Consider the following 23,658-nt stretch of genomic DNA (forward strand, 5'->3'; position numbering starts at 1 on the left):
ATTCTACACTATCAAGGATAATTACCATATAATATAGACAAAATAACAATTAAAGAACAATATACAAGATTGAAAATGAATATAAATTAATTTATTCTTTAAACAAAATGGATTTCATTGGTAGGCCTAGGTAACGAAATTAATTATTTAAATCTATTACTCTTAAAGCAATAAACAATCTGTTTTGACAAAATGTGTTGACAAAGTGGTTAGTTATTCCAATTCTGATGTTTAACTTTCTTGCTATCTGCGCAACTCCCTACAGATGCACCAGTTACCAAAGCTAACCGTCCAACCCAACGTCCTGCCATTTTGTGACTGGTGTTGGCAATGGAAATAAATTATTTCTAAACCATGAGTGAAGGATTAAAGGAATAATAATGGCATAGCTCCTGCTATGTTTCGACATTTATTGAAGATGGGAGCAGCGGATTAACTGATTCAAAGTTTATCATTAGAACAATAGTTTGGTATAAAACAAATAACGAGATGTTTTTGTATTTATTGAATGGAGAGAATGTATTCTGAGTTGAAAACTTTAACACTCATAAAGGCTTTGTTTTATTTTTATTGTTATGCAAAATAATAGCCTTTGTCCATGCACAGCGCCCTCTAGTTGAGTTATCCAAATAGATGGACTAAATTACATCACGTGACATGTTGTTTGTCTTTTGTAACGCTTCACTGATTCAGAGTGACATGCCAGGAATGCTTTTACACACATTAGGAGCGCTTTAATTATTGATTAAGTTATAAACCATATTATTGTAGTTGATAATAATACATAAAGATGAGTAGTAATGAAGTAGTAGTATTTTATATCTATATTAATTTTATTATATAACATAGTATGAATGTATGATGATAGACTGCTCATCTCTCTTGTTCTATTGGTCGTATAAGGATGTCATGAATCTGTAAAAATAAAAAAAAAAGGTTATTGTTATTGATTGTTACAACTATCCGTGGATGTCGGTGGTAAGCAACTTTTCCTTTCTACCGTAAGTCTACAATTTCTGTATTTATTTGTACATACACTGTTACTTTAATTGAAAAATAATACTCCTGTTACTTTAAGAGAAAAATAATACTGTAAATGCAGAAGCGCCAACGAGAAAATGGATACAATATTCAATATTTCAATCTTTAATATTCTAAAATAAAGTAAAGGAAAACTCGTTTGATATTTTGGAATAAAGGGGGAAATAATGTAATATGTAAAGAGAATGATTATATGAAATTGAATATACAGTACCACAAGAGAAAAAAATCTACAATCTACTGGAATAATATTAGCTGGCAGGTTATGGATATTGTCATTCATCTAGGTAGTGTTAAGTATAGAATGATAAATCATAATAATAAAATTAAAAGACTCTGTAGTTTGGTGCTGAAATGAAGAGATAATTGAAGAAGAAAAAACAAATTTACCTGACAATAAGAAGGAGCATGTAAAGCATGAACCAAAGAGTTTGCGATATCGTCAGCTTCAAGATTCTAAAAAATTAAGCGATACGTTACGAAATGATAGGCCTATGCTCGCTGCACAAAAATAAATACAGTAGCTATGTCCCTTCATAGTCAATCTGGAAGTAACATTGGCATTACCTTCATTTGGTTGTATATTTTATTCCCTTCTTCGTCTCCAAGTCTTCTGATTTCAAACTCTGTTCTTACTATTCCCGGAGAAATGCTCTACAAAAATGACATTATTTATGTTATGGAAAATCTCATTTGAAAAATTGACAATGAAATAAAAATGGCTGGATATAGTTCAGAGACGTGAGCCTGTTCAACATGAACTTACCGTGACTCTAATGTTAGATTTCTTTTCACGTAGTTCTTGGCGAAGTCCTTCCGTCATGGCTGTAACCATATGCTTTGTTCCAGCGTAAAATCCTGAACCATATACCCTATGTCCACTTAAACTGTAAATTTAAAAGATAGTTTTAATTACTAAGTGTAAATGTAGTGTACATTAATTTCACCCACCTTCTCATTATGATGATATGACAAACGAAAAGAAGAGTCTAGTCTCTGGAGAAATTGTAGTACTGTAATGCCGAGAACGGCTTCTAAAGACGTGATGATGTATTCATGTTTGTATGCCTACTTACCTGTTTATATTGAATATGTGACCGTCGTCTATGCCTCTCTCTGTCATTTGATAAATAGACTCTCTTGTACAGATGGCAAGAGCCATCACGTTTACCTATAAACAATAATAATGTATGGTGTAGTGAGTGAGGAGATATTCCATTCAACATTTACATTGACATGGCATTTTTAAGCGTTAGGTCCATTGAACAAGGTACATTCTCCCAATGTACATAATGTAAAATGCAAGAAAAGTATGACTTCTTGTATAGGCCATTCCAACGAATGGACCATTGCTCATGGCGCTGCGATCTCACCTTACAGCCTTTGCATCTTAGTTCTGCAAATGTTTCTGTCATACCACAGAGTATATAATACAATACCACATTGACGAAAAATAATTAACTGGTATCATAGTTCATGCAGTAATTAACTTACTTCTAGTGTATATCGCCATTGTCCTGTGTTTCCAGACATAAGAGGACTATTAAACGAAAGACCAGCGTTGTTAACACAAACATCAACTCCTCCAAACTTCTCTTTGATCTCGGAGAACATAGCAGTTATTTCATTCTCTCTACTGACGTCACATTTTATTGGATGGAGTACACCAGGAGCATGGGGTTTCAGTTCGTCTGCAATTGCCTTAATAATAAGTGTTTTTGTGAATAATAAATGGCCTATACTACATGGCCTATAGTAGCAATTTCACGTTGAATACCACTACCATTTCCATTAACAACCACTACCAACACCAACCACCACCACTACCACTACCGTGCCTTTTTATCCGGTAATTAAAAACCATGGAACGTATAATTTAAGACAAGGAATGACTGTGGTTTAATGTTTTAAAAGTAATATTCTGCCATATACATTATTTTTACAAAACGTCAAACATAACACATACAGAGAAAGTTATACCCTACCTTAACTTTATCGATACCATTGTTGGCACATCCTACTACCGTCATGCCATGTATAACTAACTTTCTTGCTATAGCTGCACCAATCCCTACAGAGGCACCAGTTACCAAAGCTAACCGTCCGACCCAACGTCCTGCCATTTTGTGACTGGTGATCGCAATGGAAAATTAGGGCAGATGATTGTGGTAAATTTATTCCAAACCAGTTAATAAAATTAACGTTTAAAAGGAATAATAATGGCATTACATCTGTTGTAGTTATGTGTCATAAAACGGAATGTTTTGTGTTCATTTGAATGGGGAGAATATTTTATGAATTGAAAACCTTGATAATATAGAAAAGCCAATCTTTCAACACATTAAACAATTTTTTTTTAAATACTGTAGGTCGTTAATATTGAAGATATTTTTCCCTGTCCATACTCATAAAAGTTCATTGTACCGATATACAATTTCATGTCTTCAGATCATGAATATACGGGATTAAGAGAGCTGATATGCATAATTCATTTTAAAATAGGGCCAGAGAGTAGATGCACCTTCCCAATATTAATGTATTGTTAAAATCTATGACGCGCCAATCCAACAAATGGGTCATGGTTTCTCTTTTTTCATTGCTTATTATGGCGCTGTGGACAGATATTACATATATTTTTCTTGCTATAGCTGCGCCAATCCCCACGGATGCACCAGTTACCAAAGCTAACCGTCCAACCCAACGTCCTGCCATTTTGTGACTGGTGTTGGCAATGGAAATTAAGGACAGATGATAAATTCTTATTCAATCATCAAGGCTTTGTTGATTATTACCATAATAATACTAACATTAAAATGGTATATTAGCCTTTTTTGACCGCGACCCCATGATCCTATTTTGAGAATTTTCGCGACCGAACCATTGCATATTTGATCGCTCCGCCCTCATCGGCATCATCTTTACAATGTTCTACTTTGTTCCTAATTTGCTGACATTTATTTGTGTTCTTAAAATTGAGGGCGCTAAGCATAAAATTTACGAGATCAAATCCACGGGGGGGGGGGGGGGGGGATTTAAAAATTAGGTGACCAATTATTATTGTCCTCTTCTTACATCTGGTAATGTCGTGGAAACGACCTCAATGCTGTGGCAGAGATGTAAAATGTAATCAGTGTAGTAGATTCTACAAAACTGAGAACATTTCACATATAGATCAGTGTATAATTGATAAAAAGTTTCAGTATCGGAAACAATTTCGCGACCCATCAATTTTTTTTCCCATAGGTTGCGGAATGGCATTTAGACAGTGATTCAAAACGGAAACAAGGTATAGTTAGGCCTAGATGCGTAATGAAGAAATAGGCCTAATGAACATTTTGTTTTCGTTGAAAGCCTATTTAGCCTAACTTATGAGGATATTCTTCACAATCATCTCATAAACATTCATTTGTATATAGATAGAGTCTCTTCCCTGGATTAAATTGATTTGTTTATTTCTTCTTTCTTTAAACTGAAATACACTTTCAATACAAATGTACTGATTTCCAAAGTGGTTCAGTATACACAACATAGGTCAAACAAAATCAAATATTAAAATTACTGCGTTATCTTTTTATCTTTGATTACTTGTTGAGTGCTATGTTTTGTATTTTCTATGCGATATTTTATTTTTATCAACTTCAATTTATTTATGTAAGGAATTGCGATAATACATTTCAAGTTCAATTTCATCTTAAAATTTTTGGACCAATGACTAAAAAAAAGAAAACATAGTGGATTGTTCTTCCATATTGAGCACCCTCTTTATCCAGACTATAAAAAAGTTAAGACTGTAAAACATTTCATAATTATGTTTGTTATGTATGTATATCGCACCTGGATACCTTGATATGTAAATTAGGCTATTTACGGTTTGTTGTAGTCACTGTTCATGGTATGCAAGTTGTGAACAATAGGCGATACGTTGTATTAAAGTTGTTGTACACCTATGATCCGTGTGGAGACAGAATCTTGTTGTATAAGTGAGCCCTAGCATCAGGTATTTACATTAATATAATTTGTATTATTAATTATATATGAATTAGTTAGATTTGATAGACATAATGATGATAGTATGCCCATGTTAACGGCGATTTATGTATGTTAGGCCGTATAGTATAATACGTTAGGGACATGCTTCATTGCGCCGTGTCAATTCTTTCTCTGTTTGTTTGTATGTTAGTTTACCGGATGAACGGATGGATAATATAGTGAGCGAGTATAGGTCAAGAAAGAGAATCTATTCTTCTGTCGTTTTTCCGCGTTCCATGCAGAACAATTTTATTATATTCACTTTGATTGATCCCATATTCAATTTGTACTCTCATTACGTCACCAGGGCAAGCATGTCTTGGTACACTGATTTGCATTGGATAGATACAAGATCAAAAGAACCTTTATTTCTCCAATATTAAAAATAAAAGAAGCGCTCATTTCTAATTACCCACAATACCCAATCCCAATTTAAAATGTTGCAACGTTAGTATGTTTACTGTGGATCAATTCTATAGTATAGTAGTATTGTAGTTTTTGACACCAAGTCGAGCATGTCTTGGTAAACTAATTTGCATTGGCTAGATACAAGATCAACAGAACCTTTATTTCTCCCAATATTAAAAATGAATGAAACGCTCATTTCTAATTACCCACAATACCCAATCCCAATTTAAAATGTTGTTGTTACAGTCACATTCTGAAAGTGGCAAGACATTTTTACGATGAATAGGCCATAAGCAGTAGCTCGAAAGAGGCCTAGAACATGGATTTCGTTCCCACCTCTTTAGTATGTTCACTGTGGATCAATTCTCGTATATTTAATTGCATTTCCATTTGTTTTTGATATTCGAAACTGATAAGAATCAACAATAGTTACAGTGTCATCTTCAGGCAAATCTACACTTTTAATATCTGGGAGTTTTAAACATACATCTACCGAAGAATCTCTTTCTCCTGTGATCGTGGTTTCCTCTGCCTCATGACTTGATTCTTTTTTACTACTATCTAGAATTGGAAAATTGTCAAACTCGAGCGGTTTTTCAGGGACAGCGTTCGTTGCATGATTTTGTATTACCGACACCTGTTCAGAGCTATCGTTTACTAAAGATAAAGGTAAAGGTACTTCTTCAATGTTTTGATCAGTTTTTTCCGCTGTGATGTTAACCGTAAAATCATCTTCATGAGCATCGACAGTATTCTGTGAGCACATAGAAGTGCACCCTCTACTGGTCAAGTGACTTTGTTCGGAATCTGAATCCTCACTATCTACATGACACGAAGGTAAATTGAATCGAACGCGTTTTTTTCGTTTTTTAAGTCTTTGAAGCTGAAGTTTTTTCCTTTTTTCCAACATTTCACGAAATTCTTGTTTTCTAAATTTGTTTATATCTGTAGCTGAATCCGTAAGAGGAATGCCTTCGTTCTCCCGAACATTTAGCCGATCAAGATTGATGTGTAGAGGGTAATTCGGTACAAATATTTCGCCTTCAGTTGTACGTTTATAAATAGGTTTCAATTTTCCTCCTGGTATTCGCTTAGGTATGTGTGATTTCAGTTCTTCTTCCATTAACTCACTGTATAAAAACTGTTTTCGGACGGGGTGCCTTCGTGCAAGTTCTCGCTCTCGAAGTTGTTCGGATTGACTCCACCGCCTAGCTTTTCTTATTTGTTCGCGTTTCTGTCCCCTTTTAGCTGCTTCAACTTCTTTTTTTGCTTTTAATTTAATTTCTTTTCTTTTTCGTCTTCTCGGAGGTGTTGGTGGAGCTTCTGGAAAATGATTTGAATTTAAAAAAGATTCTACGTTCACATTAGGGTATGGATCAATGGAAATGCTATGCATATCGTCATCGTATTCATCATCTGATTGGTCAGAAGTTTTAACGTCACTTATACGCGTGCTTAAATATGGCCGATTCGAATTTGATTGGCTAGCCATAAGTTCACGGTAGGATACCAAGTGAGGTAAACTGATTAAGCCTGTAGATAGCGATCGTTGCCTCTTCGCGCTTTCTAAACCTCCACTTCTTTTAGCCTCTTCCGACTTGCTGAGTCTCATTAGATTATTACCACCGCTTGTGGGCTGGAACGTAGCTTCAGTCACAAGTTTTGGAAGATAGTTTCGACTGTAATCCTCAGTTTTATGCAAACTAGTTTTATCCAGATAAATGGAATTATTCATGATTGTATTGCGTAATACCATGTGACTTTATAACAGAGTGCAGTACAATTTTCAAGTCAGTACAAAGTTTTCCAAAGACAATATCAAGAATTCACTGCATGTTTTTATCTGCCATTGTAAGATATTATCACATATTCAATGACTGTTGAAGTATCAGTAACTGATTTCAATTTGAATCCAAATTGTGCTTACGAACATAGCCTATTTTCTCGACATGAAACACAATTCCCTCAGAGAATTTGGTGCGTTGAAACTGTTAACAAAAGAACAAAAGAAAGTGTAATAATGATCAATAGACACTATTGTATTATAAAAATGTTTACGTAAGTTAGCTACCAGAGTTTTAATTTCGCATGTTCTTTCTTAATGAATACCGTAGTGGATAGTGGCAGGCCCAAATGAAATCTGATACAATTTAAATTCAAAGTAGCTCTAGGTATCATCTATCCATTCTATAGTAAGGCATATTTTGATACAGAATTTCTACAGTAGAACCCCTATTAAGCAGGCACATTCGGGACCCAAAAAAGTGTCGCCTTATCGTCTGAATACGGTTTGTAATAGTATTAAAACATACCGTAAATCTTCTAATAGTAACCCCCTTCTAATAGTATATTCAGACGATAACCCTATTAAGGCGATATATATATTTTATGATTTAAACTTAGCTTTGGAATTTTGATATATTATATTTTAAGATGGTATAATCATTGCTTGTGAAACTGGGTGAGTGGGGAACACAGGCTTCAAGTCATAGTGATTAGGTTCGCTTTTGTGTCCCATGCCAGCTCACTCAGTTGGTTCTATTGTTTTGTTTTTTTGTTTGTTTGTCGTGTTTTTCATGTATTTTATATTTGGCAATAAAAGAATAAGAATAAGAATAATAGTAACCCACCTTATAAGTAAATCTATAATAATAACCCACTAGTCTAATAGTAACACATGGGGGTTACTATTAGAGAAAATAAAAGATAATGCATGTTGATCTCGGGAGTGGGGGAGGATGGAGTGTTTTTGAGTTTATAAAATAAAGTTAGAGTTCGTACATTTTATTATTTTGCTATGAGTTGCTGACCGGAAAAGTTGGGGGTGGGTTTCAGGTGCCTAATTTAAGATTAGTAATAGTAACCCACTATACTCTAATAGTATCCCCTTCTTATAGTAACTCACCCTAAAAAACAATCAAAGAATAATAACATAGGGTTACAATTAGAAGATTTACGGTATATAGCCGTTTTTCCATTTCAGGAAGGTTCGATTGTCTAAGGGTGTCCCAAATGATGGTGTTTACTGTATTTAAGATAGTCTAGTATTTCAAAAAACAAAATCGATCAACAAAATAGATGACATCGATTTAACGGCAAACGTTATTTTTAATAACCAAACACTAACAAGACACTAAAGATTGGTAACAGCCACGACTTGAATTCATATGAATCGTGTATGTCAATCAAGTAGATAACAATAATATTATCCATTAGTCAAACTTCATTATAGCCTTTGGTAAACAAAGAGGGATCAGATGAACTATGATAAAGGCACATTTTCTAAAATTAATAACAGATGCAAATATCGGCATGTTTTGTTATGGAAGTGGCAGAAAGAATGATGATGATGACGATGATGATAAGTATCAAACAAAATAAGTACGAATTTTACCTTTAGGTAGATGTTTAATCTATGATGCCATTATTCCGAATTATTGAAGATAAATCCCGATATATTACGTAATACGATGTTTGAAATCACAGTAAATCAATCGTCACTTCCAATTACACGGCCTGTGAATGAATGAATAACGACTACTGAATTAATTTAGTTTGTCCTGGCAACGGGTTTAACAGTGTTTACCTCACTTAATTCAATTGACGAGTGCTCGCCAAAGACATATAATAATTAGTTTTTTTGCTAACAGCACTTTAACCCAATATGAACAGTTCATTTGAAACCATGGATATGGTAAAATGTATCTCTATGCGCACTATTAAGATAAGCTATCACTCAAAATTCAGCCGATTCTCGCACGGTATAGAAACTACAGATGCCCATAGATCTTTTTTATAGACATAAGTACGAGTATCCTGTGCGAAATTATCACGAAATATTTTGTAATGTTTCTAATTTGTCTGAAACGTTTTTTATGCCAAATTTTAACGAAGTGAATTACCAACACATTTGCGTTACCATTTCAATCATTACTGTAGTGTATTCCTTTATTTCGTCAGATAAGTACAAAGAAAGACAAAAAAAAGAGAACATAATGAGTTCAAAATCCAAATGACGTGTTAACCAAACTAGTAGCTTTCTTAGCAAAACGAAAAGAGAAATACAATATATTAATCAAAATACAGTGAAATTCTTAATCAATCAATACAATTTACAAATCAATAAATATTTTTTTTTTATTTTCCACAAGAGACCACCATATACAAAATAAACAATAATTGTAAAAAATAAAAAATAAATAAATAAAAGGTAGAGTGGTTTATAACACATATTTTAAAATTCTAAATAATTCTGTAATGAAATCGACATTAACAAACTTGAAGAATTTGCAAATGATCTTCGCTGGGGTTAATACCAACAGCACACAGGTAATGGAATCTGATCCGGAAGCACATTCCAGGATGAGCTCGCCGGTGAGTGGCAACTTCAATTCCAAACTCTCAGCATATTTTTACTAGAATTATAGAGTTATGATGATCAGACGTGCATATCTCGCATATCAACAATTTAAAACAATTATGCTCGAAATTGTTCATGGAAACCAACGTCCTCGGCAAACAATGATAATAATGTCGCCCTTCTAATAATCGTAATAACACTTATGAGTTCTAATTATAGAAAATCCTAATTAAAATTCTTGATCGCATATTTAGTAATACAACGCATAATGAATGGTACAGAACTATAAATAACTGTACTTATATCTACTTATACATTTTTTTGCAAACTAAGATTTTTTTTTAAAGATATTTTTTCTTTTGTGGTTAACCACCACCTTTATTCATTCAACAATTACAGAATCTCTAAGCATTTTCTACATTTTTTCGTTATTTTTTTAAATTTTTATCCTCTTTAATATTAATAATAATTTTAATATTTTGGCCTATACGTAGTACCCAATGTTTTCTTAATGTATATATTTATTTTGTCTACTACACTTAAAAAAAATATATGTTTACATTATTTTCTGCATATTTTTTTTTTATGTTATCTATTATAAAATACATTGCATATTTAATAAAAAAAAGTTGAAAAGATAGAATATTAATAAATTAGTAAATAGTATGTAGCTACCGTTCTAAATTACATCTATTCAACGCCGGTAGTGCCTATATTACTCACCAAGGAAAAACATTGTTAATAACATATCTTTACCTAACGTGACGTAACTATGTATACTTGTTTACAATCTTTACATTTTCAAAATGTGTGGGTAAATAGTTGCTATGGTTCCGCCACCAATGTATACATGATATCAGTAAGTAGGCGTACTTCAACATTAATAATAACCAAATAAAGATAGTAAGGTTTATATAAATCGGTGGAAAGATGATTATAAAAACTAAAACAGAATACATTAAAACTCCTATTAAAGCGTGGTTCCCACTAGCGACGCCACGTAACGCAACCTACGCAACGTAAGAAAATTCCCTTCCAATAATTGTGTTTGCCCCCGCTTGTGTGAAATCAAACCTGCAATGTTTGCAGCACTCTTGCGTCGTCGGTTCCCACTTGTGATTACGCAATACAGCACTTTGCGTCGATACGTCGCTGCGTTACGTTGCGTTGCGTTCTAGTGGGAACCACGCTTAAGGATATACTTTCGGAACCTCACGAAGTGTGTCCCCCTTTAATATAGGACGCTGAATAGAGGTTAGTCAATCATTAGTTTCACAGAAAAGGGTCTCCTTAATAGGGGTGTCTCCTGATGTTCCAAAATAATTGGTTCTACTATAATGTGGACACTATTATTAGTAAAACTATTATTTTTAGTCTTAATATCATTACATACTAAAAATAATGAACAAGAAAAAATAATAAATAAAACAGGAAGTCATGTTCTCAGTAAAGAGCACGTCCGATAAGTTATGAGATTAAATGTTAAAGATGACTGTTATAGAAATGTGCGCATGATAATGTTAATACAGTGGTATAGACATACACCTCAAAGTAGGTTTTAGTAATAAGATGTTTTGAACTTAAATTAGGGTACCACATCAATAATGAGGCATATAGACAACATTAAACCAATAATTAAAATGTCGTTTTGCCCTTTGTATCTACGGCAATTACTATTAGTGGCTTAAATCATCAATCTGTCAATTTTTCCCAAATTCAAATCAAACTTCACTTATTAAGCGTATGCCTATACAGAATAGTATATAAATAAATATAAATCAGTAAAAAGAGTGTTTCCAAAAGGCAGTTAAGCCCCTGAATTGAGGCATTCTCATCTTTTGTTTTTGGAAACACAAATACACAGGTATTCATAACATACATAGGAAACTCACAGACTAAGAATGCTATTTCTCATTGTACTCAAGTTCCTGATGGAATGTTAAGTAATCATTATTTGCGAGGAGTTACCTAAATAAGACGTATAGGCCTACCTAATGCAGTCAGTATTGATATTACATTATATAGCCACTCGTTTAGAAAAAAAAAACTTACGTAAACTAAGTACCACACATGCGTTAATAACCATGATTACTACTGTAGGAATCCCAATCAATTCTACAATACTATACACTACAACTTAATAGTAGGCACGTAAATAATGTATTGTACTTACAGTTGAAATAAAAAAAATGTAATCTCAAGAAATCGAATACGATTGTTGTTTAGTCAAAACAAATCTATCGATCTGATGTGATTACAATACATTCCTATCTGTGTTTATGTCACAACGTAATACCGCGTCAGCTTCGATCGATCGTCTGAACGAAATGATGATATGTGCGCGCAGCAGGCGATTTTCTGGAAAGGACCAATGCTTAGGCTCATATAATTCAATTTTGATTTTTAAACTGTGCCGGTGGCAGGTGAAGCTGATACCTCTTGCATTTTCAAGAGTTCAGTTAAAGATATTTTTTAGTTAAAGTCAACAAAATCAATAACAATGTAAACTAGGAAACGTGGGTTTAGTTTCTAATTTAGTAATCTAAAGTTACTTTAATATTTAAGTTATCATGGCTACTGCACATGCGAGGGCACATACAGTTCAAAACATGTGGATATTATATTAACGTGTAGGCCTAATACTTAAATGTAAGACCCAATGACCTAATTAATTTCTTTATATATCTTAATTAACAGTAGGGCCTATCGATTATCGTCCTGATGTTGCTGAATAAAATATTGGACTTGAGTGAAAAGACTGTGCAGTTTGATATGGGTGAACTTCGACCTTTTAAAGTTCAATCAAATGAATATCGAAATGTATCAATCATTAACGTTAAATACACCTCATATTTTATCTATATCGTGTTGTATGTTAGGCCTAATTGATATTAAATCGGCACAGTGGCGTCAGATATCATACATTTATCATGTACAAGACAATACTATACGCATAAGCAATTTTAGCCAAAGCCAAATCACCAAACAATACCTGAATGATTATATTAATTTTCAGAAATTTATATATTAAGTTATTCTTCATTTTCTCAAAATCAAATAGACATAGGCCTACTGAAAATAATTCGTTAAAAACTTCCGGCGTGATTCCAAATAATTGCTAGTTACGTAAGACAAATGTGTCATCCTTTTGATGAGACGTATATTGGTCAAATGTGTAATCTGTATCAGCTGTTACAATCATTGCGACTATGATTCACAAATCAACATTTTACACCTAGGCCTACTTCATTTTCTAAACAAAACCTGTTTTATTAGATACATTAATTCATTTTAGTTTCTATTATGTATCATGATCCTACAGGCCTGACAATGACAATGATTGACAATGATTAATTTATTTCTTTATCGACTCTTTTCAGGGTATGAAAGAACATTCTTTCAACCATATACAAAAAAAAACCTAAACACTTCCAGACATAAATATTTGGTCTTATATCAGGGAAGAGTTAAATTTTTAATTTAACTATTCCCTGGTCTTATACATAATTTATATATCGAAAGCAACATCTAACTAAAACAAATACAAAATTTCATGAATACATTTAGCTAAGTTTGAGAGTTTTTTTTTTTGATCTGGTATTAAGTAATTGGTGCATTTTGGTTCTATTTGGGCGGGTGATATAATACTTTATATTTGGCGCATGGGAACAGGTCCTATTACTGTATATAGTGATTGGTATCAGTGTGTTCCTCAACAACTTCTGCCCAAACTCTTGTGAAAGGCGTCTATTTTTCTAGGACAGCAAGTTTCCTACCAGCACATTTGTTGAAAACTATATAAATCGTCAAATTGATATAATTTTATCTGTTTGACCACCTCAAGGTAATGAATATGACTTACCTTTCTTCCATCAATTGGCCGACATTGGTAATTCAAAATCCAAAACACCATGATGCAGTATTCATTCGACTTCAACTTCTGAGCAGACAATCTCCAGCACATCCAATGTTCCCCTTACAATTTCATATGGATTACAGTTTGAAACAGTTGTGTTTATAATCTTTAAATCCAGAATATGTTATAAGGTGTTTACTATTTTTAACTTCTTGGGTATTCCAACACTAATTATATAGTAATTAGTTAAAGTAAAATGTGGACTTCGATGTCGAGTCACGTACTCGCGAAATATATATGAGAGTTTATAGAAACATGTAGTAGCAACCTTGTTTGAATATATTTACTCGTGTTTACCCGTTGGGACGGGCTACTTCTAAACACAATGGTATTTTTATCGAGATGGTGGTAAAACGTCTTTGTTAAGTGGTGCAAGGAGTTGTAATCATAACCTTACGAACAAAAGCACGAACGTGTAAAAGGGTACATAATGGGTAACGGCGTGTAACAAACTTTGCTTGATATATTCCGGGAACTGCTATTTTATAGGCTATATTATTTTATGCTACTTTAATACATTCGTTGCATAACATGCAAAGTACCGTAAACGCATCTTGTTATTGAAAATACATTAGCACCAATTACCATGAATATTTAGTGCCAATTTAAATAATGTATATGAATATATTAAAGTTTATAATAATACTGTAGTATGAGTGTGAACTATGGATAGTAACTCGTCACCAGGACGAGTTAAGTGATTTACCCAAACGTAACGTGCAGTCAGTGAAGAAGTCACTCGTCCCTCACTCTCTTCCCTGATACGACGTTCTTATGAATAACACCGCAGTGTATCGCAGAAAGAAATAAGAACCGTGCGGCAATAACTTGAGGGCGCTATTCGAATTCAATGCGGTCTTTGAGTAGTTTTTTGTTCAATCTGGTAAGGGTAAAATTCTAATTTCACTCTTTCCTAGTTTAAATAAGCATTTGAATAAAATAATAATAATTGGAAATTGGACGGGTTTCCGTCAGATTTTTTTTTAGCATTTAAAATTTGGTTCCCACTTGGACGTGCCGCGAGTAATTTGACCAATGAAGACGCGTTGAATCAACCAAACTGTCGCTTGTGATTGGTCAACTCGCTTGAGTTGTGCCTTCTTGTTGCGTTGCGTATAATAGGAACCAAGCTTTAGTGATAACATTAACATTTATTTTATTCATTTTAAAAATGTGCAATGGCGTGTTACTGCAGGCTGGGACGTCCCATTGAAAGCGATTGAGTTGACTGTAGGATTCCCCCGGGTCTAGCAGCATGTGTGATGTATGTGTTATTGTTTGTTTTGTAAAATTCCGAATAAATTGAATTGAATTGAACTTAATCTATAAATAGGTTTATTTACTATTTTCAATACGTTTTTCATAAGAAAAAAAAATGTGCCTGTATGTCACAGAGCATTAAATCTATGTTATTTTATGAATCCATTGAAATAAGACACCAGTGATCGAAAATATTGTGATTTACTGTGTCTGTGAAACACGGTAACGTACCATTGACAGATTATAATTTATGGTAACCAATCACAGTTGATCGGCGTTATATATACATAACGGACCACTAGCGTCTTAAAGACGTTTTACATCGTGTTCCATCCTTTTTGATATATTAAGAAATAGAAAGTATGTATGATAATGTTAAAAACCATTATCAACAAAGTGTGAAAATGCTGTAATATCATATTGTGATATCTTTATTAAGATTAGCAAAGCAAGAACAATTTATAGTCCCGAAATTATTTTGACGTATTTTGCGTTCCATATACGATTTTGGCCAGGGTCCAATAAAGTAGTTGCTTGTACACAGCCGACAATTTAATGGATAGCACTGAGTACTGATTGGTCCCCGGTCCAGTGTTCTTTGGAATATCAAATTGGAATATTTACGTGTAAACCCTATTTATAAGCTATTTGAAGTTGTAAAGGGCAACAGTAATAAAGAGTGCTACAAGACAAGACAAGATGGGGGTTCCAAAATGGCAAGAAAACATCATGTCATTATTACGAATTCGAAGTCAACCCGTTCGTGAATTCTTGGCTGAATTTATGGGCACTTTCATTTTGATAGTAAGTACATCGTACTATATGTCGTGGTTTGTTTATATTAAATAAAATCATGTGAGTTGAAATAATTAAGTATCGTTCTATACCACATATACATGTATGTTGTTGCCTTTAGTGTTGTCGCTAAGTACCAGTAAGAAATGCATGTTGTCATAAATTTATAGTCAGTCTAACGATTCGGTGTGTATTTTTACTAGTATTAAAGTAACTTGAACTGTAAAACTACAATTAAATTTCATTCATAATTGAGTTTAAAGGCAATGTCATGATAGATTTCCAAAACCCCTTCCCACCCCGCCCAATCCTATACATATCCAGTAATACTAATTCATTGTAATCACAATGGCCCCGTTTCGTTTGTTAGGAACACTGTTTGAGTGTTCACTTTCAAATTATTTTTGAAATTCCTAATTTAGGGTTCCCGTTACATATACATAGTAACATTGCAGTGTCATTTGTTTTATGGTCCCAGTGTATGAAGTTTTATGGTCCCAGTGTATATGAAGCCATACACTTCACATTGTCACATTATGCGCCAAACCGTAACTGTTAATATTAGTTTACGACGAGCCCAACAACAAAGTAAATATTAATAAGATATAAGGCTCACATAATACAATATACTATAGTGTGTTGATTCACGTGAGTAGGCCTATATTTTGCGATGAATATTCTGTTCGCTGAAATGATGACCTGACAGACGGAATTTTAATTGATACATATCGTTAGAGTACGTTCGACGAAGTTCATAACAATTTATAGCAGCTCACTAATAGTATAAACAGCTAGAAAACACTACTGCAAAGGAGGCCCCCGCCACTGCTTAAACCATACAAACTACATAATAAGGCATTTTAAATTTTAAAAACGATTGATTGCTTGAATGATTGAATTAAAGAAGAATTCTTTGACTTGCACACGTCATCATCAGGTCACGGGAATGTACTCTTTACCATATGCTTTTTTAATAACATTGATGATAAAATTATTAATGTTAATCTTACCACCAGTCTGCTCTGCTCGTTTGTGCTTTCCAAAGGTCACTGCCAAAGTGATAAACTTCTGACTTGATAAGACAATTGTAACCTCCAGAACATCAATATAAAGCATAAACATTTATGAGTGTGTATCTTTCTATGAAAAAAAAGAGAGAACCCGGTTAGGATAAAAGCAGTACTGTAACTGCAATTTCGTTCCACCAAGAAGCAGGCTCTGTCCCACATGGCCCACACGGCAAGCGGGTTTTATGGTTCTCTCTGGGAATAGACCTAAATTCACTCCTGCTAGACCTACTATAGTACTTGACACAGGCCTACATAATAAATGTACTCATTCATGCTCATTTGTTTACAACTATTTGGCTTTAGATAAAAACGCATGGATCAGGCCCTGGTACACAGAATACATGCCACTTCCCTGGACAGCAGATCAGTTATATATTAAGTATTAACTGATGACATTTATCACTCAGATACACGTATAATTTAAACAGTCATTAATAAAATGTTGCCACCTACCTATATGTATATGACAATCGTATATCTCATATATAAGATTTTGAATCCACAGAATCTCATTAATGGTGAGTGGGTTTTTGTTTGAGGAAGTTTAATTCAACAAAACTAGTAAATTAATTTTTAGAAAGAAATCAATCAACCAAGCACACAGGTGTAAGGTGCTGACCTCTATCACAGAACTACCGATAGCAACGTTCCTTTTTGTTTAGAAAAGTTGAAAATAACACAGGTACAACACTGTATCTTTCAGCGAATATTCGATTTATAAAAAAAAAAACGATTATCAGACTTGATTGATTTATATATTATTTTAGAATACAATATCCGTAATTGACTACCAGCCATTGTAACTCTGCAGCCAATAAAAAACACGATAAACTTATATACAAAGTAAACAATTGCATTCATAAATTTGTAGAATATTTAATGACTTTATAACACGATTTACTTATGTAAAAATAAAACAATTCATAGATATACTTAGAAAAGATTAAATGACTTTATATATTTTACAATTAATGACAAATTTACTTTGTACTGCTGCAGAAATACAGTACGACAAACGTTTATGCGTCGTATTGAAATGGTGTCTTTTGTGTGTTGCTGTACTAAATGTTGCATATTGTGTGTTCTTGCAAAGAGGGGTGCCATATGTTTGTTTTGTGATCATGAAGTGATGGTTTGGTGCTGTACCAAGTGAAGCACTTTGTATGGTGCTGTACCAAGTGATGCAATTTGTGTGGTGCTGTACCATGTAATGCACTTTGTATGGTGCTGTACCAAGTGATGCACTTTGTGTGGTGCTGTACCATGTAATGCACTTTGTATGGTGCTGTACCAAGTGATGCACTTTGTATGGTGCTGTACCATGTAATGCACTTTGTGTGGTGCTGTACCAAGTGATGCACTTTGTGTGGTGCTGTACCAAGTGATGCACTTTGTGTGGTGCTGTACCAAGTGATGCACTTTGTGTGGTGCTGTACCAAGTGATGCACTTTATGTGGTGCTGTACCAAGTGATGCACTTTGTGTGGTGCTGTACCTAGTGACGCACTTTATGTGGTTCTGTACCAAATAATGCATTGGTATGGTGCTGTACCAATTAAGTGATGCAATTTGTGTGGTGCTGTACCAAGTGATGAACTGTGTGAGGTGGTGTACCTAATGATGCAATTTGTGTGGTGCTGCCAAGTGATGTACTGTGTGAGGTGGTGTACCAAGTAGTAAAGCATTAATGGTGCATGATGTTGTACGAAATTGTGCATGTTGTGATACGAATTGGTGTACTTTATGTGGACAAAAACAAAGAGTATTTATGGGGCTTTGGTTTCTTTGTAGATATTTGGTGACGGTTCTGTTGCTCAATCTGTTTTAAGTCGTACAGCAAACGGAGGGTTCTTGTCGATAAACTGGGCGTGGGGTATCGGGGTTACCTTGGGTGCTCATTTTGCATCTGGAATATCAGGCAAGTACGCTTTTTCACAAATTCAGCTTAGTTTACTCAATGGAATTGACTTGCTGCAAAGCAGAGCAATTTTCACGTGTACTTTCACGTGACGTATGGACCTGAACTGGTCATGTGTTTATCAACGTTTACAGATAATGAACAAGCACCTGATGATTAGATATTGAAAAAGATTAGCACCTGTCTTACGCCTACTACTTGTGCTTACGAGAAACTTGTTTTCTTTTAAAGGTGGACATTTGAACCCAGCTGTTACTTTAGGATTCGCCTGCATTGGTCGTCTGCCATGGAAAAAAGTTCCTGTCTACATGCTTGGTCAATTCCTGGGTGCTTTCATCGCAGCAGCTTGTATCTTTGGAATTTATTCAGGTATAAAACTGAATCTGTATTTACGTTGAGTACAATAATTTCCGACATACCTATATTGTAAATTATTAACACATGTTCAGCTATAAGTAATTTTCAAAATACAGTATATACACAATATCTATATAGGATAATATGCAGCTTTGACAAAGGTCGAAGGTCAAAAATGTGCATACGGGCCATGCAAAGCGTCACAATTATTTTAACAAATCATTTTAACAATCAAACGTTCACACTTTCTCACAAAGAAATTTCGCAACTTATGGATAATAAAAAACTGAATTAAAGATTAATCAACCTTGTTGTTCTCCATGCAGAGGCAATCGATGCGTTTGATGGTGGAACCAGGTCTGTGATAGGACCTAATGCTACAGCAGGAATATTTGCCACCTATCCGGCTGAGTATTTATCTGTCTGGGGCGGATTTGGTGACCAGGTAAATAGTAAAGCTAAAGTGACTTGTATCCAACGCAGGGAAGACTGATTCACTCTTACCTGATCTAAGGGGAGAATCCTTTAACAAAGTACGTGATGCATCATATATCTAGTAAACGTAACCTGCTCCATTCTGACACGCAAGTTGGTCTGAGGTAGATATATTTACAGTAAATGCTAAGCTGTGTTGAGTAGGTCTGAGGATGTTTTATGCTTCGCAACCTGCTCCATTCTGACACACAAGCTACAGATACACAAGATACCACTACTTCACAATATAGGGCTTTTAAAGATGATTTTTTTACAACTACTGTATATGTTATTTTCATCCTTATCCCTACACAACTTAGGTGCAGCCTAATATAGTTTATCATTGTTGTCATTATAATTTTCGCAGAGAATATTGTTGGTTATAATGTTATGACTACGAAAATGACGTAACTCCGTTTTTTATTGTACAGGTGTTTGCTACAGCACTATTGATGGCATGCATTCTAGCTATCACAGACAAGAAGAACAACAAACCCCCTAACGGCATGGAACCGTTCATCATAGGCCTAGTTGTCTTCGTCATCGGTCTTTCATATGGTCTTAACTGTGGCTACGCAATCAACCCAGCAAGGGATTTCAGTCCGAGGCTGTTCACTGCTTGTGCAGGATATGGCAAAGAAATCTGGACGTAAGTATGTAATAGATAAAGAGCAGCACCCGAGTCTGTAGCTATCACTAGATATATATTAAATGACTATTGCAAGTCATTGAGATAAGAGTAAGATATCTAGAATAGAAAACCAATTAAAAATATTATTATGATGAAATCTATATTTTCCTTATTGCTTATGATAGACCAAGAGGTATACAGTGGTGGTGGGTCCCGATTGTAGGCCCTTTCCTAGGGGCTGTAATCGGCGCAATAACCTACCTGATAACTATCGAAATACACAACAAAGACGACAGCGAAGAAAAGAAATACGGACAGCAAGAGTTAGTCGGTATGTAAACTTGATTTACCATGTCATTTGTATGCACGTGTTTGTATCTCATTATGTGCACGCTTGTCATTGATCACGTAGGTATTATCATTTAATGGATTGGTTTACAGTCGGGTTTAAGTACCGTTTAAGTGCGTATACTTTCCTCCTGCTCCGGAGTGACACATTAATGATTATATTATGATGTATACCAACTGGGTTTAGTGTTTTGCTTGAAATCACCATCATGACCTCAAAAGATGTATCATTCAATCTTTGCATGTGTGCGTTAAAAAGTCATAGCCTTTGATCCCACGCGTTGAATGTTATTACCATTAGCCTTTATCAACGTTTGCACGCGCGTTAAAGCTATAATCATTAACGTTTGCACGCGCGCGTTGAAGCTGTCATCATTAACGTTTGCACGCGCGCGTTGAAGCTATCATCATCGACGTTTTCACGCGCGTGATCAAGTTTGTGATGAAAGTTTCACTAATGCAATAATTAACATCAGAACTAGTGAATTGTTTATTTCATTATCATAAAATAAAAATGTTAAAAACATTTTTATTTTGTTAAAATAGTAAATCATTGAAACACTACGAATTTGATGTGCAAGAAAACTACATACGTAAAATAATCCACTAATAAACTCTAAGTAAACACATTAGTTACAGCACCGTTACGGGCCTGTTTCCTGTAGTCCTAGGCCATGATAAAAATGCTGAATTTATTTTATTTCTTTTAGTGAATGAAAATGCTTGAATGAATGTACCGTCAAAGATGCAGATCAAAAAGGATATTAAAAGATACATTTTTCAATTCATGACATTGTTATCAATCGCTGAAATTATATATGCACAATTATTATTATAGTACAGTATTAATTAACATTATCTATACAACAATTATTAAATTGATTAATTATTATTATAAACATTTCAATCTAAAAATACGTATGCTTAAACTCTGGGTTCATGCAATTTGGCGTTTCATACAATAAAAACGTACAACTATGGTCATCATCCTACGGGGCGCCGTTAGGAACATTGCTTCAAGCTGCACCTCGTACATAAGATTATTGAATCCTTCCATAATACTTCCCATTCTTCCCGCATGAATGCACCTATACAGCACAGCAGAACTTTGATGCGCAATCTTCCTTGATCAAATCGTTGCTTTGAAAGGGTAATAACGATGTGCATGATTACAAAAAGTTATAATAGCGTGGCTGAAAAATACTTAAACATTCTTTATCATTACTAATATTGTAGCTCATATTAGTGCATGTAATATAGATTGAATCATTTAAACATTAATATTACGTCATAAGTTCTGAATTTTTCCAGATAGTAGTATCAATAGAGACCCAACGCAAGCGATGAATCACAAACGATGGATTATTCGAACTGTCGCTTGTTATTGGTCAACTAGCATGCGTTGCGTCTACGTCTTTGCGTTTCTAGTGGGAACCAAGCTTTGATAACGAACTTTTGTTTTCTGCGCATCATCAGAAACATATGACGATGAATGACTGTTAGACTAAAAAAACGATAGTGTGTTAATGATAGTAATAGTGCGTAGTGTGACGAAAGAACTTATGACGTAATATGCTTCAAATAAGTCATTAACTTTACAAATAAAATTTATATTTTGTTATATGTTCTATGTAAAATGTATTAGTTTATTATTTGTTGTTTACATTAGTATGATTTTGCGATAGAATTACAGTTCTATTAATTTTAAATTACTAAAATTAAATTGAAATGCAATTTCACTGTTTCTTGTAATTGTTCTGTAGTTGTTTATGTCATGTAACATATTTTGGATTACGATATTTATTTCCTAGGAATGGGAACGAACGTGACGGCGGAAAATAACATAGCAGCAGATGTTGAAAATTCTATGGAGTAACAAGTGTTTTGTTATATCTAAAAGTTCATATCATTTATCTACCTCTTAGTGGATATTCCACAGTAACGCCACGAAAAGATATGAGTTGACGCACGCGCACATCTTATTATCGGTGTACGCGTGCGTTCAGGTTTTCTTCCCTTTTTTAAGTACGTAGACGCAACACAAGCTTAGATTTGTCAAATCACTTACGTTGCGCTTGTTGCGTTGCGACCTAGTTGGAACCAAGCTATCGGTGTACGCATGCGTTAAAATTGTGTGTCTCAGATCTTCTCTTTCAAGTGATGTCACGGCGTCTGACATTATATTTCCCTCCAATTAATGACCACTCATCCATTGAGATAGAAGCTTTACTGGTCTTCGCTTTTTAGTATCTAACTACTAGATCTATCAATGTAATGTTGTGTATCCGCGCACCTAAAAATCGGTTTCTAAACCTTATAGTTACAGTAGAACACTTATTAAGGGGACATTTCGGGACCCAACAAAATGTCCCCCTAATAGGGATGTCACCTGAACGTGGGTTGACCGTAGTATTCAAAGATAGCATAGCATCTTGTTCTTGTCACAGGAAAGAATTTCCAATTCTATTGTATAAGTTAATATCAATTTATTATTATTTAAAATAACAACTTGGCGTTATACACTGTAAGGTTTCGATTTAACCATTATTCACAATATAAATACAGGTTGTAAAACAATAGTACGATAATGGAGAGATCATTACCGCAATATAGTTTAATTATCATAAACCGATCGTTAAGAACAACTAGTTTATCCATAATGTTCACAATGTCCCAAATGTTTTGTAAAATATCAGGGTTTTCTAAGCGCGCGTTATTAATAGTAAACACACTGTTTTTTTGCTCCAATTTTATTTTATAAACATTTTACTTCTATTCATATTGATACTGTATTTACATAAACAAAATATTATATAAAAATTAGAATATAGGTTTTTTAAAATCATGATTATAAGTAATTATAATTGCTTGACTATATAAGCGGTTTAATAAAAGCGAATAGCACACAAGTTTAGTATTAGTCAATTTCAAGGATTTTATCCTAGCGGTTTCATATCACTCTTTACCTTCTATTCTTTTTTTCTGACATTCTTCATTTTATAATACAGAATTTTCTTGATTAGTTAGGTAAAATTCTTTCTTTTACATATTC

At 34.1% G+C, this 23,658-nt stretch overlaps 4 protein-coding genes across 5 annotated transcripts in view; 1 reads left to right on the plus strand and 3 right to left on the minus strand.

The window, feature by feature from the left end:
• Window positions 1-245: 245 nt before the first annotated feature.
• Window positions 246-3,211, minus strand: LOC144845504 (dehydrogenase/reductase SDR family member 11-like). Its single transcript, XM_078702889.1, has 7 exons — window positions 3,027-3,211; window positions 2,536-2,742; window positions 2,118-2,212; window positions 1,808-1,928; window positions 1,609-1,695; window positions 1,432-1,497; window positions 246-915 (listed from the first exon to the last, which is right to left on the minus strand). The coding sequence occupies exons 1-7, from the start codon at window positions 3,162-3,164 to the stop codon at window positions 874-876; spliced, it is 756 nt and encodes a 251-aa protein (XP_078559015.1). The 5' UTR covers window positions 3,165-3,211; the 3' UTR covers window positions 246-873.
• Window positions 3,212-3,712: 501 nt separating this feature from the next.
• The window catches only part of LOC144845813 (L-threonine 3-dehydrogenase-like), a 180,571-nt gene continuing 160,625 nt past the window's right edge, over window positions 3,713-23,658 (minus strand). The window contains exon 8 of the transcript XR_013612592.1: window positions 3,713-3,725. The gene's annotated coding sequence lies outside the window, so the exon portion shown is untranslated. The remainder of the gene's footprint in view (window positions 3,726-23,658) is intronic.
• LOC144845805 (uncharacterized) lies at window positions 5,428-7,365 on the minus strand. Its single transcript, XM_078703248.1, has one exon. It carries the CDS (start codon window positions 7,232-7,234, stop codon window positions 5,828-5,830), a length of 1,407 nt encoding a protein of 468 aa, XP_078559374.1. The 5' UTR covers window positions 7,235-7,365; the 3' UTR covers window positions 5,428-5,827.
• Window positions 15,590-23,108, plus strand: LOC144845815 (aquaporin-7-like). Of its 2 annotated transcripts, none has more exons than XM_078703265.1 (7): window positions 15,590-15,818; window positions 18,670-18,796; window positions 19,028-19,165; window positions 19,480-19,598; window positions 20,059-20,276; window positions 20,444-20,589; window positions 21,317-22,235. In XM_078703265.1, exons 1-7 carry the CDS (start codon window positions 15,714-15,716, stop codon window positions 21,331-21,333), a joined length of 870 nt encoding a protein of 289 aa, XP_078559391.1. In that variant the 5' UTR covers window positions 15,590-15,713; the 3' UTR covers window positions 21,334-22,235. The 2 variants fall into 2 exon arrangements, with proteins under 2 accessions (XP_078559391.1, XP_078559389.1); XM_078703263.1 differs by lacking the exon at window positions 21,317-22,235 and adding an exon at window positions 22,418-23,108 and having other exon boundaries at window positions 15,666-15,818.

This window comes from Antedon bifida, chromosome 6 (genome assembly GCF_963402885.1).
Source record: "Antedon bifida chromosome 6, ecAntBifi1.1, whole genome shotgun sequence".
Classification (NCBI taxonomy): Eukaryota; Metazoa; Echinodermata; class Crinoidea; order Comatulida; family Antedonidae; genus Antedon; species Antedon bifida.